At 42.0% G+C, this 14,877-nt stretch overlaps 1 protein-coding gene across 2 annotated transcripts; it reads left to right on the forward strand.

The window, feature by feature from the left end:
* Positions 1 to 6,468: 6,468 nt before the first annotated feature.
* TCEAL4 (transcription elongation factor A like 4) lies at positions 6,469 to 8,600 on the forward strand. 2 transcript variants are annotated; one of them, XM_047765430.1, is made up of 3 exons: positions 6,469 to 6,585; positions 7,162 to 7,234; positions 7,596 to 8,600. In XM_047765430.1, the coding sequence occupies exon 3, from the start codon at positions 7,622 to 7,624 to the stop codon at positions 8,300 to 8,302; it is 681 nt and encodes a 226-aa protein (XP_047621386.1). In that variant the 5' UTR covers positions 6,469 to 6,585; positions 7,162 to 7,234; positions 7,596 to 7,621; the 3' UTR covers positions 8,303 to 8,600. The 2 variants fall into 2 exon arrangements, with proteins under 2 accessions (XP_047621386.1, XP_047621387.1); XM_047765431.1 differs by having other exon boundaries at positions 7,601 to 8,600.
* The last annotated feature ends 6,277 nt before the right edge of the window (positions 8,601 to 14,877 follow it).

The following is a 14,877-nucleotide window of genomic DNA, read 5'->3' on the forward strand; positions in this document are numbered from 1 at the left end:
GATGGACATGATGTTTGACCAGGTATTTTGTCATGCACAACTGGGAATTTTGTTTTAAGAAAGCATAAGATTCAGGAGTTCCCATTGTGGCTCAGGAGTTAACAAATTCAACTAGTATCCATGAGGACTCGGGTTCGATCCCTGGCCTTGCTCAGTGGGTCAAGGATCTGGTGTTGCCCTGAACTGTGGTGTAGGTCGCAGCTGCAGTTCAGATCTAGTGTTGCTGTGGCTGTGGCATAGTCTGGCAGCTGCAACTCCGATTGGACTTCTAGCCTGGGAACTTCCATATGCCAAGGGTGTGGCCCCAAAAAGACCAAAAAAAAAAAAAAGGCGTAAGATTCACAGTTTATTATTCTTGTTGAAATAATTGGACTAGCACAGTGAATTCTACCCCTTCTAGGAACTCAGTGTCTTTTCCCAGATGGGATCTTCACAGAGAAGTCAAGGTCATTACCCAAGGTCACATAGCTACTGGATCAGAACTGACATTAGGAGCCAGGTCATCTCCTGGATCACACTCTAGTGTATTATCTATCAGACATGGTATTAGCCTTTGAGTGTTTGAACCCATCAGAGGCTTATAGAAACTGTGCATTAATCTGCTTGACAGGAAACACTGGTTGTTCCCTGGTTGTCTAGTGGCTAGGTTTCAGTGCTTTCACTGCTGCAGCCTGGCTTCAGTCCCTGGTCTGGGAACTGAGATCTGACATCAAGCTACTGCATGCTGTGGCCAGATAAATAAATAAATAAATAAATAAATAAATAAATAAATAAATAAATAAATAAATAAATAAAATAAAAGCTAATACAGTGTATTTCGGGTTTTTTTTGGGGGGGGGCGCACCTGTGGCATATGGAAATTCCCAGGCTTGGGGTCGAATCAGAGCTGGAGCTGCCAGCCTATGCCACAGCCACAACAGTGCAGGATCGAGCCGCATCTGCGACGTACACCACAGCTTGCAGCAATGCTGGATCCTTAACTCACTGAGTGAGGCCAGGGATTGAACCCTCATCTTCACAGACACAATGTTAGGTTCTTAACCCACTGAACCACAACTGAAACTCCTAATACAGTGTCACTTTGTTTGACCCACCTCAATCTTCATTTGGGTAATTAATTCAAATTAAAATGCATAAGCATAAAATGCGTAATATTTTTCCCTTAACAAACTTCAGTAGCTGAGGATGTCAGACAGCAGCTTGAGTCCCAGGGGCTCCTTCTGCTTTTTCCTCTTCCAAATACTTTCTTGTGGCCTCAAATTTGCCCTCATTTGTGACTCCATAGGTATGTTTCTGCAGGCAAGAGGGAGACGGAGGGATTACAGTGGAAATATTCATGTTATACTTTAGATTTTTATCCCGTGTTATTGTTTGTATCTGTAGTTTATTCATTTTCATTTCTGTTTTATTTGGGGGAGGGGGTGTTGGCCACGCTTGTAGCATGTGGAAGTTGTCTGGACCAAGGATTGAACCCACACCACGGCAGTGACCCAAGGTGCTGCAGTGACAATGCCAGATCCTTAACCCATTGCGCCACAAGAGAACTCCTTCATTTCTGTGTTGTAATGCATTATAGGACTGCAATACTATTTCTCTGTTGATGGATATTTGCAGCGCTTTAAGTTTTGAGCTTAATAATCAGTCTTTTTCATGTCTTTTGGTGGACACAAAGACAAATTTTTGTCGAAATACACCAGGAGTGCAACTGCTAAGTCAAAACATACATGAATATTTAGCCTTAGTAGATATTGACAGTTTTCCAAAGTGGTTGTATCACTTTACACTTCCACCTAGAGTATGCGTGTGGGTTCCAGTTACTCTACGTCCTTGCCAATACTTGATCCTGTCAATCTTTTGACTGTTATCTATTTTCCCATTTCACAGATTGGCAAACCAAGTGGGCCTAAAAGAGGTTAAATACTTTTTTTAAAGTGTCAAGTCTGAAAGACTCTTCCCACTAGGCCATCAAATTTTACTTTTTGGGTTTCCAGTATTCAAGAATTAGTTGTTTCGGGAGTTCCCCTTGTGTCGCAGCAGAAACGAATCTGACTAGTAACTATGAGGTTGCAGGTTTGATCCCTGGCCTTGCTCAGTGGGTTGAGGTTCTGGCATTGCCATGAGCTGTGGTGTAGGTTGCAGATGTGGCTTGGATTTTGAATTTCTACACATTTTGAAATGATCACCACAGTAAATCTAGTCACAGTATGTCACCATACCAATATATTACATATTTACTGACTGTATTTCCCACACTGCACTTTTCATACCCATAACTCATCTATTTGCAACAGGAAGTTTGTACCTCTTAATCTCCCTATTTTTTCCTCCTCTCAGCCCTTCCCGTCCTGCACCTGTTTGTTCTCTGTATCTGTAATGGTTTCAGTTTTGTCATGTTTATTCATTTCTTTTATTTTTTAGATGCCACATGTAAGTGAAATCATATGGTATTTGTCTTGTTCTGACTTGTTTAATTTAGCATAATACCATCCAGGTCCATTGATGTTGTCATAAGTGGCAAGATTTTCTTTCAATGGCTGAGTAATAGTCTATATTACATTTATACACCCACATATGCATATCACATCTTTATCCATTCACCTATTGATTGGCATTTGGATTGCTTCCATATCTTGGCTATTATAAATAATGTAGTAATGAACATAGGGGTGCATATATCTTTTCTAATTAGTGTTTTTATTTTCTTCACATAAGTACCCAGGAGTGAAATTGCTGGATCATATGGTAGTTCTATTTTTATTTTTTTTTCTCACAGCATGCAGCAGCTTGATGTGAGATCTCAGATCCCAGCCCAGGTACTGAACCTGGGCCATAGCGGTGAAAGCTCCAAGCCCTAACCACTAAACCACCAGGGGATTCCTTATTTTTAATATTCTGAGGACTCTCTATACTGTTTTCCATTAGTAACTGCACTAATTTACATTCCTACCAACAGTGTACCAGGGCTCCCTTTTCTCCACATCCTTGCCAGCACTTGTTGTTTGTTGCCTTTTTAATAATAGCCCAGAATGGTTATTACAGAATACAGGTGTGAGGCAATACCTCATTGTGGTTTTGATTTGTGTTTGCCTGATTAGTGATGTTGAGCATCTCTTCATGTGCTGTTAGTGTGTATCAGCTCTTCATTCCATTTTTATTGAAAAATAATATTCCATTATTATTCATATTTTATTTATACAGTCATCAGATGATGGGCATTTGGGATATTTCCATTTCTTAATTATTATGAACAGTGCTGCCAAGAACATTTGCACACAAGTTTTTATGTGAACATATTTTTTCATTTCTCTTGGATATTTAGCTAGAATTGAAATCGTCAAGTCATACAGCAACTTAATGTTTAACATTTTGAGAAACTGCCAGACTCTTTTCTACAGCGGCTGCACCATTTCACATTCTTACCATCACTATGTGATGGTTCCAGTCTCTGTACGTGTTTGCCAGCACTAGTTATCATCCTTTTTTATTATATCCATCCTTGTGTGTATGAAGTGGTAGCTCACTGCGGGTTTGATTTGCATTTCCCTGACAGCTAATGATGTTGAACATCATGCTTTTTGGCCTTTGTATATCTTGTTTGCTGTACTATCTATTCAAATCCTTTGCCCATTTTTAAATTGGGTTTTTTTTAAAAAATTGAGTTGTAAGTGCTCTTTGTGTATTCTAAATATAAGTCTCTTATCAGACATGTTACTTTCAATATGTTTCTTCTCTTCTGTGGGTTGCTTTTCACTTTTTAATCGTGTCCTTTAAATTAAATTTAATTAATTTTAAAAAGTTTGACATTTTGGTGAAATCCCATTTTCCCATATTTCTTTATTGCTTGAGCTTCTAATGTTATATCTAAGACACCATTGATCAGCCCAAGATCATGAAGAATTACACCTTAATTTTCTTCTGAAAGTTTAATAGTTTTAGCTTTTATATTTAGAACTTGACCTATTTTGAGTTAAATTTTGTATATGATGTGACATGAGGGTCCAAATTCATTTTTTGTTCACCATAATTTGTTTCTTTTCTTTTCTTTCTTTTCTTTTCTTTTTTTTCTTTTTTCTTTTTTTTTTTTTTTTTTGTCTTTTGTCCTTTTTAGGGCCACACCCAGGGCAAATGGAGGTTCCCAGGCTAGGGGTCTAATCGGAGCTACAGCTGCCAGCCTACGCCACAGCAACTTGGGATCTGAGCCACATCTGTGACCTACACCACAGCTCATGGCAATGACAGATCCTTAACCCGCTGAGCAAGGCCAGGGATCAAACCCACAACCTCATGGTTCCTAGTCGGATTCATTTCTGCCGCGACACGATGGGAACTCCTCTCCACCATAATTTGTTGAAAAGACTCTTCTTCCACTACTAAATTTTCTAGGCACTCTGGTTGAAAATCAATTGTCTGTAAATGTGAGGGTTCATTTCTGTACTCTCAATTCTATCCCTTTGGTCTATATGTCCTTATGCCAGTATCACATTGTCTTGATTCCTACAGCTTAATAGTAAGAATTGAAATCTGGAAGTGTAAGGCCTCAAATTTTATCCTTCCTTTTCAAGATTGTTTTGATTATTCTGTGTTCCTTGCATTTCCATATGAATTTTGGGATCAGCTTGTCAATTTCTGCAAGGAAACCATCTGAGATTTTGACAGAGATTCTGTTGAGCCTGCAGATCAGTTTAGGAACTATTGCCCATCTTAACAATATGAAGTCTTCCAATATGAACACAGGCTATTTTTCCATTTCTTTAGGTATTCTTTAATTTCATTCAACAATGTTTTATAGTCTTGGACTTTTAAAATAAATTCATTTGTGGAGTTCCCTGTTGTGGCTTAGTGGGTTAAGAACCCAACTAGTGTCTGTGAGGATGTGAGTTCGATCCCTAGCCTTGCTCAGTGGATTAAGGATCCAGCCTTGTTGCAAGCTGCAGCGTAGGTCACAGATCATAGCTGTGGCTTGGATCCAGTGTTGCTGTGTCTGTGGCATAGCCTTCAGCTGCAGCTCCAATTAGATCCCTAGCCTAGGAACTTCCATTTGCCAGAGGTGCGGCCATAAAAAGAAAAAGAAAAAAAAAGATCGTAGCTTTATAAATCATTCTGCTTCATTAAAGTATGAATTCTTCCTTCCAGTATAAATGAAAACCCTCACAGATCAGACAAGACAGCTAGCAGGGCACCTAGCACAAAGGTGGTATTTTCCAGAGGGCAATACTGCATCCTGAGGTTATCCTTTGTGTCCCACCATCCATATAACCTGGGATTATGGATAGCTAATAATTAGTTTTACCGCTATTGAGCACTCAACATAAAAGGATTATTTTTCTAACCAAACACCCAAAGATAACAATAAAATGTTTTAAAACATAAGATTATATTTTAGCACCTTATTATCTCCATGGGTAAATGTTAGATGTGGAATTGTTGGACCGAAATATCAAATATTTTTATTTTTAAGCAATTTACAAAGTTGCCCTTCAGATGATGTTCACCAACACAATCAACAAGAGCAGGGAAGAATGCATGTCCCCAATCCCTTAACAAATCTGGTACACGTTTTTATGTAATCAAATCCATCAACGCTATCCTTATCTGTTCTTCTCTCTGTTACTACATTTTTAAAGGCCTTCCATACAAAAAGCTTATGTAGAAGCAGAGACTGGTTATTCAAAGCTTGTTATAACAAGGGAGCTAGCCACCATAACTTGTGTTTGGCAGAGACTAAAAGCAAGCAGGGGAATGGGAAAGCTTTGGAGTGAAAAGGGGAAGACCAAGTTTTCACTGATTGGACGTCGTTGGCACGGAAAAACTGGAGGCATGTAGCTAGAAGCAGTCTCATTTAATGTGATTGATTTGGGAAGCATATTTAGATTTCTCTAGTTGGCAAAGCAAAAATAGGGAGTCTGGCAGTCATTGATCAAATCCTGAAGATTGCTGTAGAGACTGGGGTTTGGCTTCTGGGGCTGCTTGCTACAGAGGTTGTGGGTCATAATTCCATTGTCATATATGGTCTGCTCATTGTCCGTTATGTATTCAGTCTCTCCCTTGGGGGGAAGAAAAAGAATCGTTCTTTCATTCTGCTTCAAATATAATTTCATTTTTAGATTTAAATATTTAACTCAGAAAATTTGTGCATGTCAGGAAAAAGGGATAATTTCACTTTAACGGGAACGTTTTTCCTAGTTTTTTCTGAAGTGCAACATTCTACTGTTTGTACCGTCTTTCAATGTAATTTAAGAGGAACGTTTTCAAGACTCCACCCCCGAACCGCCCAACCCATTAAAAAAAAAAAAAAAAAAAGCTCCTGTGGTTTTTATTAAAATTCCTTCCTCGACCATCTTCTCGGGAAGAAGGAAAAGGACAAAAGGGCCAGGAAAGGTTCGGGGGGACCTGCCAGAGGGAGGCGGCGGGCAGCTGGCAGATGCCCGCTGGTGGGCGGGGTGCGGAGGCGGAGCTCAGGTGACGCGACGGTCACGTGACCGCCGGGCGCCGAAGTGGGCACCGGTCCGGGTGCCCGCCCTCCCTCCCTGCGGTCGGACCCGGAGCCGTCTGCGAGCCCCTAATTGTTGCTCCAGGTTTTTTCAGGTCAGTGTGAGAGCTCTCGTCGCTGCCTGCGGGACACCGGGAGAGGAGGAACGAGAAGGGAAAGGAAAAAGATTGGGAATGGGGTCCGGGTCGCGGGGAGCTGGCCCGAGTGTAGATAGAGATGGCGGTGGGAAAACGGCTAAGGGGGATCTAGCGGCCGTTGGGCGGAGGGTGGGGAAGGCAGACACCCCAAGTACTCATTCTCCCTTTTTCCGCACCTCCTCTTCTCTGTCCTCCGTCCATTTTGGAGCGTGAGATCGGGAGTTGGGGGTCGCCCCAGCAGTGAGACAGTGGAAATAACCCCCCTCTGCCACTCCGTCCGTAGAGTAAAAAGTTGACCTCAAGGGTGGAGAGGCGAGTTGCCTCTGGGGTAGAAGGGCGCAGAGATCCAAAATTAGTTTGGAAAACATCCTAGTCTGGCGCCCGAGGCGTGAAAAGAAATGGCGGCTGGGGTGCGGGGGGGCGGAGGAGATGGGGGAGGGAGACGTTGGGCGAGGAGGGCCGGGATTCAGGAAAGGGACCCAAGTCCCTGTGCATCCACCCGACGCCCAGCCGCGGTCTCCTGTCTGTCTGCAGGTCTGTGAGGCTGTTGTTCCCAGCACCGTGCTGGGCTCCATAAAGACAAGGAGCCTGTCCAGAATCCCCGCAGGTCAGTGAAGTAGGGGAGCACTGGACAGCGACCCAGAGGGGTGCAGAGTGCGGAGGGCGCGGCCTGGGCAGAATTGGGGACCCCGCTGTCCACTTTCCAACACATCTTCACACACTCTGCCATGCTGAGCAAACGTTGGGGGAAAATGGCAGGGCCTGCAACAGAAATAATTGGCTCCTGTGTGTGGGAGGAATGGTGGGGTAAAGGGTGGGCAGAAGGCACACTAGGAGGGCTGGGCCAGGTCTGGGGATCCCAGACAGGAGCGAGAAGCAACTCCTACCATCCCGACCTGCAGTCCACCCCCAGCCCTCAGTCTCCCTTGTCTCCTCTTTGTCTTCTCTTCCCCCTGCCCCACCCCCAGGACAGGAGAAGAGGGGACATCTCAACATGGAAAAACTCTGCAATGAAAATGAAGGAAAGCCTGAGAACCATGGAAAGATGGAAGAGGAAGAAGAGCCACTGGATGCGGGAAAGCCAGGAGTAGCTTGTGCCGTGGCAGACAAGGAAAAGTTAGAAAACAAGGGAAGGACAGATCACAGGGGAAAGCCAGAAGATGAGGAAGTTCTAAAGGATAAGGAAAAGCCAGAGAGTGAGGCAAAGCCCAAAGAAGGAAAGCCAGAGAGCCAGGGAAAGCCAGTGGGCGAGGGCAAACCAAAAGAAGGAAAAGCAGAGAGTGAGGCAAAGCCAGAGAGCCAGGGAAAGCCAGTGAGTGAGGGCAAGCCCAAAGAAGAAAAGCCAGCCAGCGAGCCAAGGGCTGCAGGAAAGCGCCCAGCTGGGGATGATATACCCAGGAAGGCCAAAAGAAAAACCAACAAGGGGCTGGCTCAGTGTCTCAAGGAATACAAGGAGGCCATACATGATATGCATTTGAGCAATGAGGAGATGATAAGAGAATTTGACGAGATGGCCAGAGTGGAGGATGAGGTGAAGAAAACCAGACAGAAACTGGGGGGGTTTATGTGGATGCAAAAAAGTTTACAGGACCCCTTCCACCCCAGGGGCCCAAGGGAACTCAGGGGTGGCTGCAGGGCCCCACAGAGGGGTTTTGAAGACATTCCATTTGTGTAGTGCCCCTGGCAGGCACTTGCAAAGCCTTGTGCTTTATTTAACCTTATCCTAATACTATGCTTTAGGTGTCATTATCATTATCCAATCACAGACCTCTGTTTCAGTAGCAGATTTTCATCCATTGCATGGAAAAATGTTTATGGTGCATTGTAAAATTAAAAAAAAAAAAAAACCTAGTTTGCAGAACCATATATATGCTATCAGTCCATTATTGTAAAACTACAAAGATAGTTACCTAGTGATCCATGTACAGAAACAACTCCTAAAGCTGTGTCTACTAAAAGATTAACAGTGGTTATCTGTGGGTGATTTTTTTCTGTTCTGTTTTTTATCTATCTGTCCTCTTAAAAAAACACAGATTACTTTCGTCATGAGAATAATGAAATTAAAAAATAGGAAAGCAATACCAAGCAATCAAAAGTACTGTTCAGTGAGCTCATGCAGGCAGTGGAGACACAACATTTCCGTTGTCAGGACATGAAATGATAAGTAAAACTCACATTAGTTCTGGGACTCAAAGCTGGAAGAATCAACATGGCAACTATTACAGAGCCATTGTCGTAAGGGACAGTCCTGTCATCAGTGAATTGGGGCTAGAACTTGGCTTCCAGGGCTGCGGTGAAGATCCGATGAGACCCTGAGTGTGTGAGCTGTGTTGGGCTGGCTCCTGCACGAGCAGGACCAGAACCCCATCAAATGGGAGAGGGATGTGGGAGGTCTCGCATGTGTCCATAAGTAAGTCCAGACAGCTGAGAGGTGGGGGCCACTCTCCCCTGGGAAATGCCAGGACTTGGGCACCATGCCTCTTCTCCTATGTCCTGTACCTAAGGCCCCCACTGCTGCACATGGGCTGGAGACCATGATAGACTAAAACAACACAGCGACACAACAGAAGGGTGCAGAATTCTCTACCCTGCAATAGAGTTACCCTAACTCAGGTGGGTAGCACCCAGGTGTCACTTGGGCCTTGATACTTACGAAGTTCTTATAAAACACACCCTTCCAAGTATTTTTTGTTGGTTTATGTGTTTGCATACAGCCATTGCCACTGGATTCAGATGCTGGAGATTGATTGAGCCAGGAGAAAAATCTGAGTGACCAGATGCTGTATTATTCTCACCTGTTAATCTCTTTTCTGCTGACACTTTTTTCTTAGGAGTTGTCTCCTAGGAAATTCCTGTTAAGCCCTGCCTTACCATTTACCCACCTGTGATTTTTTTTTTCCCTCTGGATCTTCATTAGCCTTTTATTAGCTTATAGTGTTTCTTTAAATAAACTTTTGTTTTAGGACAGTTGTAGAGTTACAGGATGGTTGCAAAGATAGACATTTTCTGTATACCCCATAGCCAATATCCCCTATCATCAACATCTTAATTTTGTATGAAGTGTTTGTCACAATGCACCAATACTAATACATTATTATCTACTAAAGTACATACTTTATTCAGATATATTCAGTTTTCCTAATGTCCTTTTTCTATCCCAGGATCCCAGCCAAGTTACCACCTTACATTTAGTCATCGTGTTTCCTTAGGCTCCTCTTGGCTCCTCACACTTTCCGTTTCTGATGCCTTGAAACTCTTAAGAAATACTGGTCAGGAGTTCCCTTCTTGGCTCGGTGGAAACGAATCTGACTAGCATCCACAAGGACGCAGGTTCGATCCTTGGCCTTGCTCAGTGGGTTAAGGATCCGGCGTTGCCATGAGCTGTGGTGTAGGTTGCAGACGAGGCTCGGATCCAGCATTGCTGTGGCTGTGGTGTAGGCCAGCGGCTACAGCTCCAATTGGACCCCTAGCCTGGGAACCTCCATATGCCACAGGCATGGCCCTAAAAAGACAAAAAAAAAAAAAGAAAGAAAAGGAAGAAGAAGAAGTAATGGTCAGGTACTTTGTATAGTGTACCACAATTTCAGTTTGCCTGATTTTTTTTCTTGTGGTTAGACAGATGTCAAGGACTTCTGGGGAAGAGGATCACACAGGTGAAGTAGCATCCTACACAGGGTACATAACTGTTGATTTTATCACTGTGGATGTTAACATTAGTCACCTGGCTGAAGCAGTGTTTGTCAGGCTTCTTCATGGTAAAGTTACTCTTTTATTTCTCCCTTTCCAGATGGTACTCTTTGGAAGAAAGTCACTCTGCACAGTCCACACTTAAAGAATGTTCCACCTCCTTGAGGATGGAGTATTTCCAAATTTTATTTGGATTTCTGCATGGGATATTTGTTTTCTCCTGCATATGTAGTCAATTTATGTATATCAGTATGGACTCAATTTTATACTTTGGACTATAATACTACTGTATGTATTTTCTTTTTTGCTTTTTAGGGCCACAGCTGTGGCATCTTTATGTATTTTCATTCCTCAAATTGTTCCAGTTTTGGCCATTGGAATCTCCTTCAGTTGGCTCTTGTATCTATTTGACATACCCCCATCGTTGTGTATGTGTGTGGTTTGTACAACTCTGGCACTGCAAGGTGCTCTAGTCCTGCACATATTGCTGCCCAAGACCTAGAATCAACCATTTCTCCAAGGAGCCCTGGTGCCTTTGGTTGGAGAATGGTATCAAAAACCAAGATTTGAGGAGAGTTCCCTGGTGGTTTTAGTGGTTAGGACTCAGTGCTTTCACCACTACAGCCCAGGTTCAATCCCTGGTCTGGGAACTGAGATCCCACATCAAGGTGCTACACACCTCGGCCAAAATAAACCTTTTGGGGTATTGCTTCTAGGCCCTCTCAGTTGACAGAAAAAGGAGATAAATGGGTATTTTCCCCCCCTTTTTGGCCATCCCTTGGCACATGGAGTTCCCAGGCCAGGGATCAGATCTGAGCAGCAATTTTGACCTAAGCTGCAGCTGCAGCAACAGTGGATCCTTTAACCCACTGTGCCAGGCCGGGGATTGAACCTGTGTTCCAGCACTTCCAAAATGCTGCCGATCCCATTGTGCCATAGTGAGAGCTCCTATGTGGGTATTTAATGGCCCATGCATATATGTGAGTCTCTCCCTCTTCACATATATACAATACATACAAAATACATATATGTATATATATGCATAATACACACAAAATATATGAATATATTATAGGGAAAATTTTGCTTTTAGTTTTACAGACTCCATTCATTTCCAGAGTTACCTATGTCAGTACCTATTCTTCCATCCCTTTCAGTGAAGTTGTTTCATGCATTTGTGATACACTTAGAGTCTTTCATCATGTTCTGTGTGGTGGGAATGCTGTTATAAATGGCATTTTAAAATATCAAACTCAAGGGAGTTCCCGTTGTGGCTCAAAGGGTTAAGAATCCAACTAGTGTCCATGAGGAGGCGGGTTTGATCCCTGGGTTCATGCAGTGGGTTGAGGATCCAGCATTGCCATGAACTGTGGTGTAAGTTGCAGACATGACTTGGATCCCCAGTTGGTGTGGCTGTGGCCAGCAGCTGCAGCTCCAATTCGACCCCTAGCCTGGGAACTTCCATGTGCCACGGGTGTGGCTGCAAAAAAGCAAAAGAAAAAAACTCAAATTCCAATTGTTTATTACTGCTGTATAGGAAAGGAATTTACTTTTTTTTTTTTTGTCTTTTTGCCATTTCTTCGGCTGCTCTCACAGCATATGGAGGTTCCCAGGCTAGGGGTCAAATCAGAGCCACAGCCTCCAGCCTATGCCAGAGCCACAGCAACGCCAGATCCTTAACCCACTGAGCAAGGCCAGGGATCAAACCCAAAACCTCATGGTTCCTAGTTCCCCACTGAGCCATGATGGGAACTCCCAGGAATTTACTTTTATATATTAACTTTACATCCTGTGATCTTGTGACCAGTAGTTCAACAATGCTTTGGCATTTTCTACCTAGGCAATCATGTCATATGCAAATAGTTTTATTTATTCCATTCCAATCTGTAGTTTTTATTTTATTTTATTTTATTTTATTTTATTTATTTTTTGTCTTATTGCAGTAACTAGGACTTCCAGTATGATGTTTATTAGGAGCAACGAGAGGGGACATCCTTTCCCTGTTCCTGACCTTAGGGTAAAGTGTCTACTTTCTCATCATTAACTAAGATGTTAGTTCCTTGTAGATATTTGTTATCAAATTGAGGAAGTTCCCCTCTAATTCTAGTTTCAGAGCTTTTATCATGAATGGGTATTAAATTATGTCAAATGCTTTCTCTGCATCAAATAATAAGATCTTAACGATTTTTCTTCTTTAGTCTGTTTACATGTGGTGGATTATACTTACTGATTTTCAAATGTTGAATCATCTTGGTATACCTAGAATAAATTTCACTTGTTTGATGTGTAACTTTTTATACATTATTGGATTCAAATTCCCAATATTTTGTTGAGGATTTTTTTGTCTGTGCTCATGAGAGATATTGGCCTATAGTTTTCCTTTCTTGTAATATCTTTTATCTGGTTTTGGAATTAGGGTAATAACTGGTTTCGCGGAATGAGTCAAGTATTCTCTGCATCTTGTGGAGAATTGGTATTGTTTCTTCCTTAAATGTTTGGTAGAATTCACTGGTGATTTCTGAAAGTGTACTGGTGATCCTCAAACGTTTGGTAGAATTTGGTCCTAGTGATTTCTGACTTTTAAAGGTTAGTGATTATTGATTCAAATGCTTTGATAGATACAGGGCTATTCAGGTTATCTTTTTTTCCCTTGTGTGAGTTTTAGTTTCTGTCTTTCAAGGAATTTGTCCATTTCATCTAAGTTATCAAATTTGTAGGCATGAAGTTGTTCATAGTATTCCTTCATTATCTTCTTTTTTTTTTTTTTTTTTGTCTTTTTGCCATTTCTTGGGCTGCTCCCGAGGCATATGGAGGTTCCCAGGCTAGGGGTTGAATCAGAGCTGTAGCTGCCGGCCTACGCCAGAGCCACAGCAACACGGGATCCGAGCCTCGTCTGCGACCTACACCACAGCTTGAGGCAACGCTGGATCCTCAACCCACTGAGCGAGGCCAGGGATTGAACCCACAACCTCATGGTTCCTAGTCGGATTTGTTAACCACTGAGCCACTACAGGAACTCCCCTTCGTTATCTTCTTAATGTCCATAGGATCAGGAGTGTTAACCCCACTTTCTGATATTAATTTGAATCTTTTTTCTTGGTTGCCCTTGTAAGAGATTTAACAATTTTATTTATCTTTTCAAAGAACTGGCTTTTGGTTTTGTTGATTTTCTCTATTTTCCTGTTTTCACTTTCCTTGATTTTGTCTCTATTTCTTTTCTCCTGCTTGCTTTAGGTTTAGATAACTCCTCTTTAATTTCCTAAGGAGAAAGCATAGGTTATTGATGTTAGAACTTTCTTCTTTTCTCATATATGCATTTAAAATAGAAATTTCCTTTTAAGCACTGTTTTTGCTTCATCCCAAAGATTTTGACATGTTGTTTTTCACTTAGTTCAAAGCATTTTTACATTTCTCTTGAGAATTCTTCGATTCATGTCATTTAGAAGTGTTTAATTTCCAGGAAGTTCCCATTGTCGTGGCTCAGTGGTTAACGAATCTGACTAGGAACCATAAGGTTGCGGGTTCAATCCCTGGCCTCACTCAGTGGGTTGAGGCTCCGGCGTTGCCTCGAGCTGTGGTGTAGGTTGCAGACGCAGCTTGGATCCCGTGTTGCTGTGGCTCTGGTGTAGGCCGGCAGCAACAGCTCCAATTAGACCCCTAGCCAGGGAACCTCCATGTGCTTCGGGTGCAGCCATAGAAAAGACAAAAGACCAAAAAAAAAAAAAAAGTGTTTAATTTCCAAGTATATGTTTTCCATCTATCTGTCTGTTATTGATTTCTAGTTTAACTCTGTTGAGAGCATACTGTTATGATTTCTATTCTTTTAAATTTGTTAAGGTGTATTTTATGACCCAGAATGTGGACTCTCTTGGTAAATATTCTATATGAGCTTGAAAAAATATATATGTTCCGGTGTTGGATGGAATGTCCTATAAATGTCAATTAAATCAAATTGATTGATAATGCTCTTCAAGTTGACTATATCCTTACTGATATTCTGCCTGATTAATCTGTCAATTACTGAATGGGAGATTTGAAGTCTGCACCTCTAATAATGGATTTCTCTGTTTCTCCTTTCTGTTCTATCAGTTTTTGCGTCATATATTTTGATACTTTAGGATTATTGTGTGTTTTTCTCAGAATTGACCCCTTTATCATTATGTAGTACCTCTGCCTTTTTTTCTACCCAGTTATGTGGAGGGTTTCTTGCCCTTTTTGGAGGTTTAAGGTCTTCTGACAGCATTCAGTAGATGTTCTGTGCAAATTGTTCTACATGTAGATGTTTATTTTTTTATGTTTGTGGGAGAAGGTGAGTGCTGTGTTTCACTCCTCTGCCATCTTGATCACAATATGTAGTACCTCTTTTGATCTCTGAAACAGTCCTTTGTTCCGCTTTGTCTGAAATTATATAACAACTCCAGCTTTCCTTTTCTGTCCAGGTTTCTTTTGATTAGTGCAATATGATAGCTCTTTCTCCATTGCTTTACTTTTAACCTCTCAGTCTTTATATTTTAAGTGGGCTTCTTATACACTCTAGTTGGATTTTTAAAAATTCACTCTGAC

Source organism: Phacochoerus africanus, chromosome X, assembly GCF_016906955.1.
Source record: "Phacochoerus africanus isolate WHEZ1 chromosome X, ROS_Pafr_v1, whole genome shotgun sequence".
NCBI lineage: Eukaryota > Metazoa > Chordata > Mammalia > Artiodactyla > Suidae > Phacochoerus > Phacochoerus africanus.

Coding starts and splice junctions, on each gene's coding strand:
- TCEAL4 (XM_047765430.1), top strand. CDS start 7,622: ATGGAAAAACTCTGCAATGAAAATGAAGGAAAGCCTGAGAACCATGGA.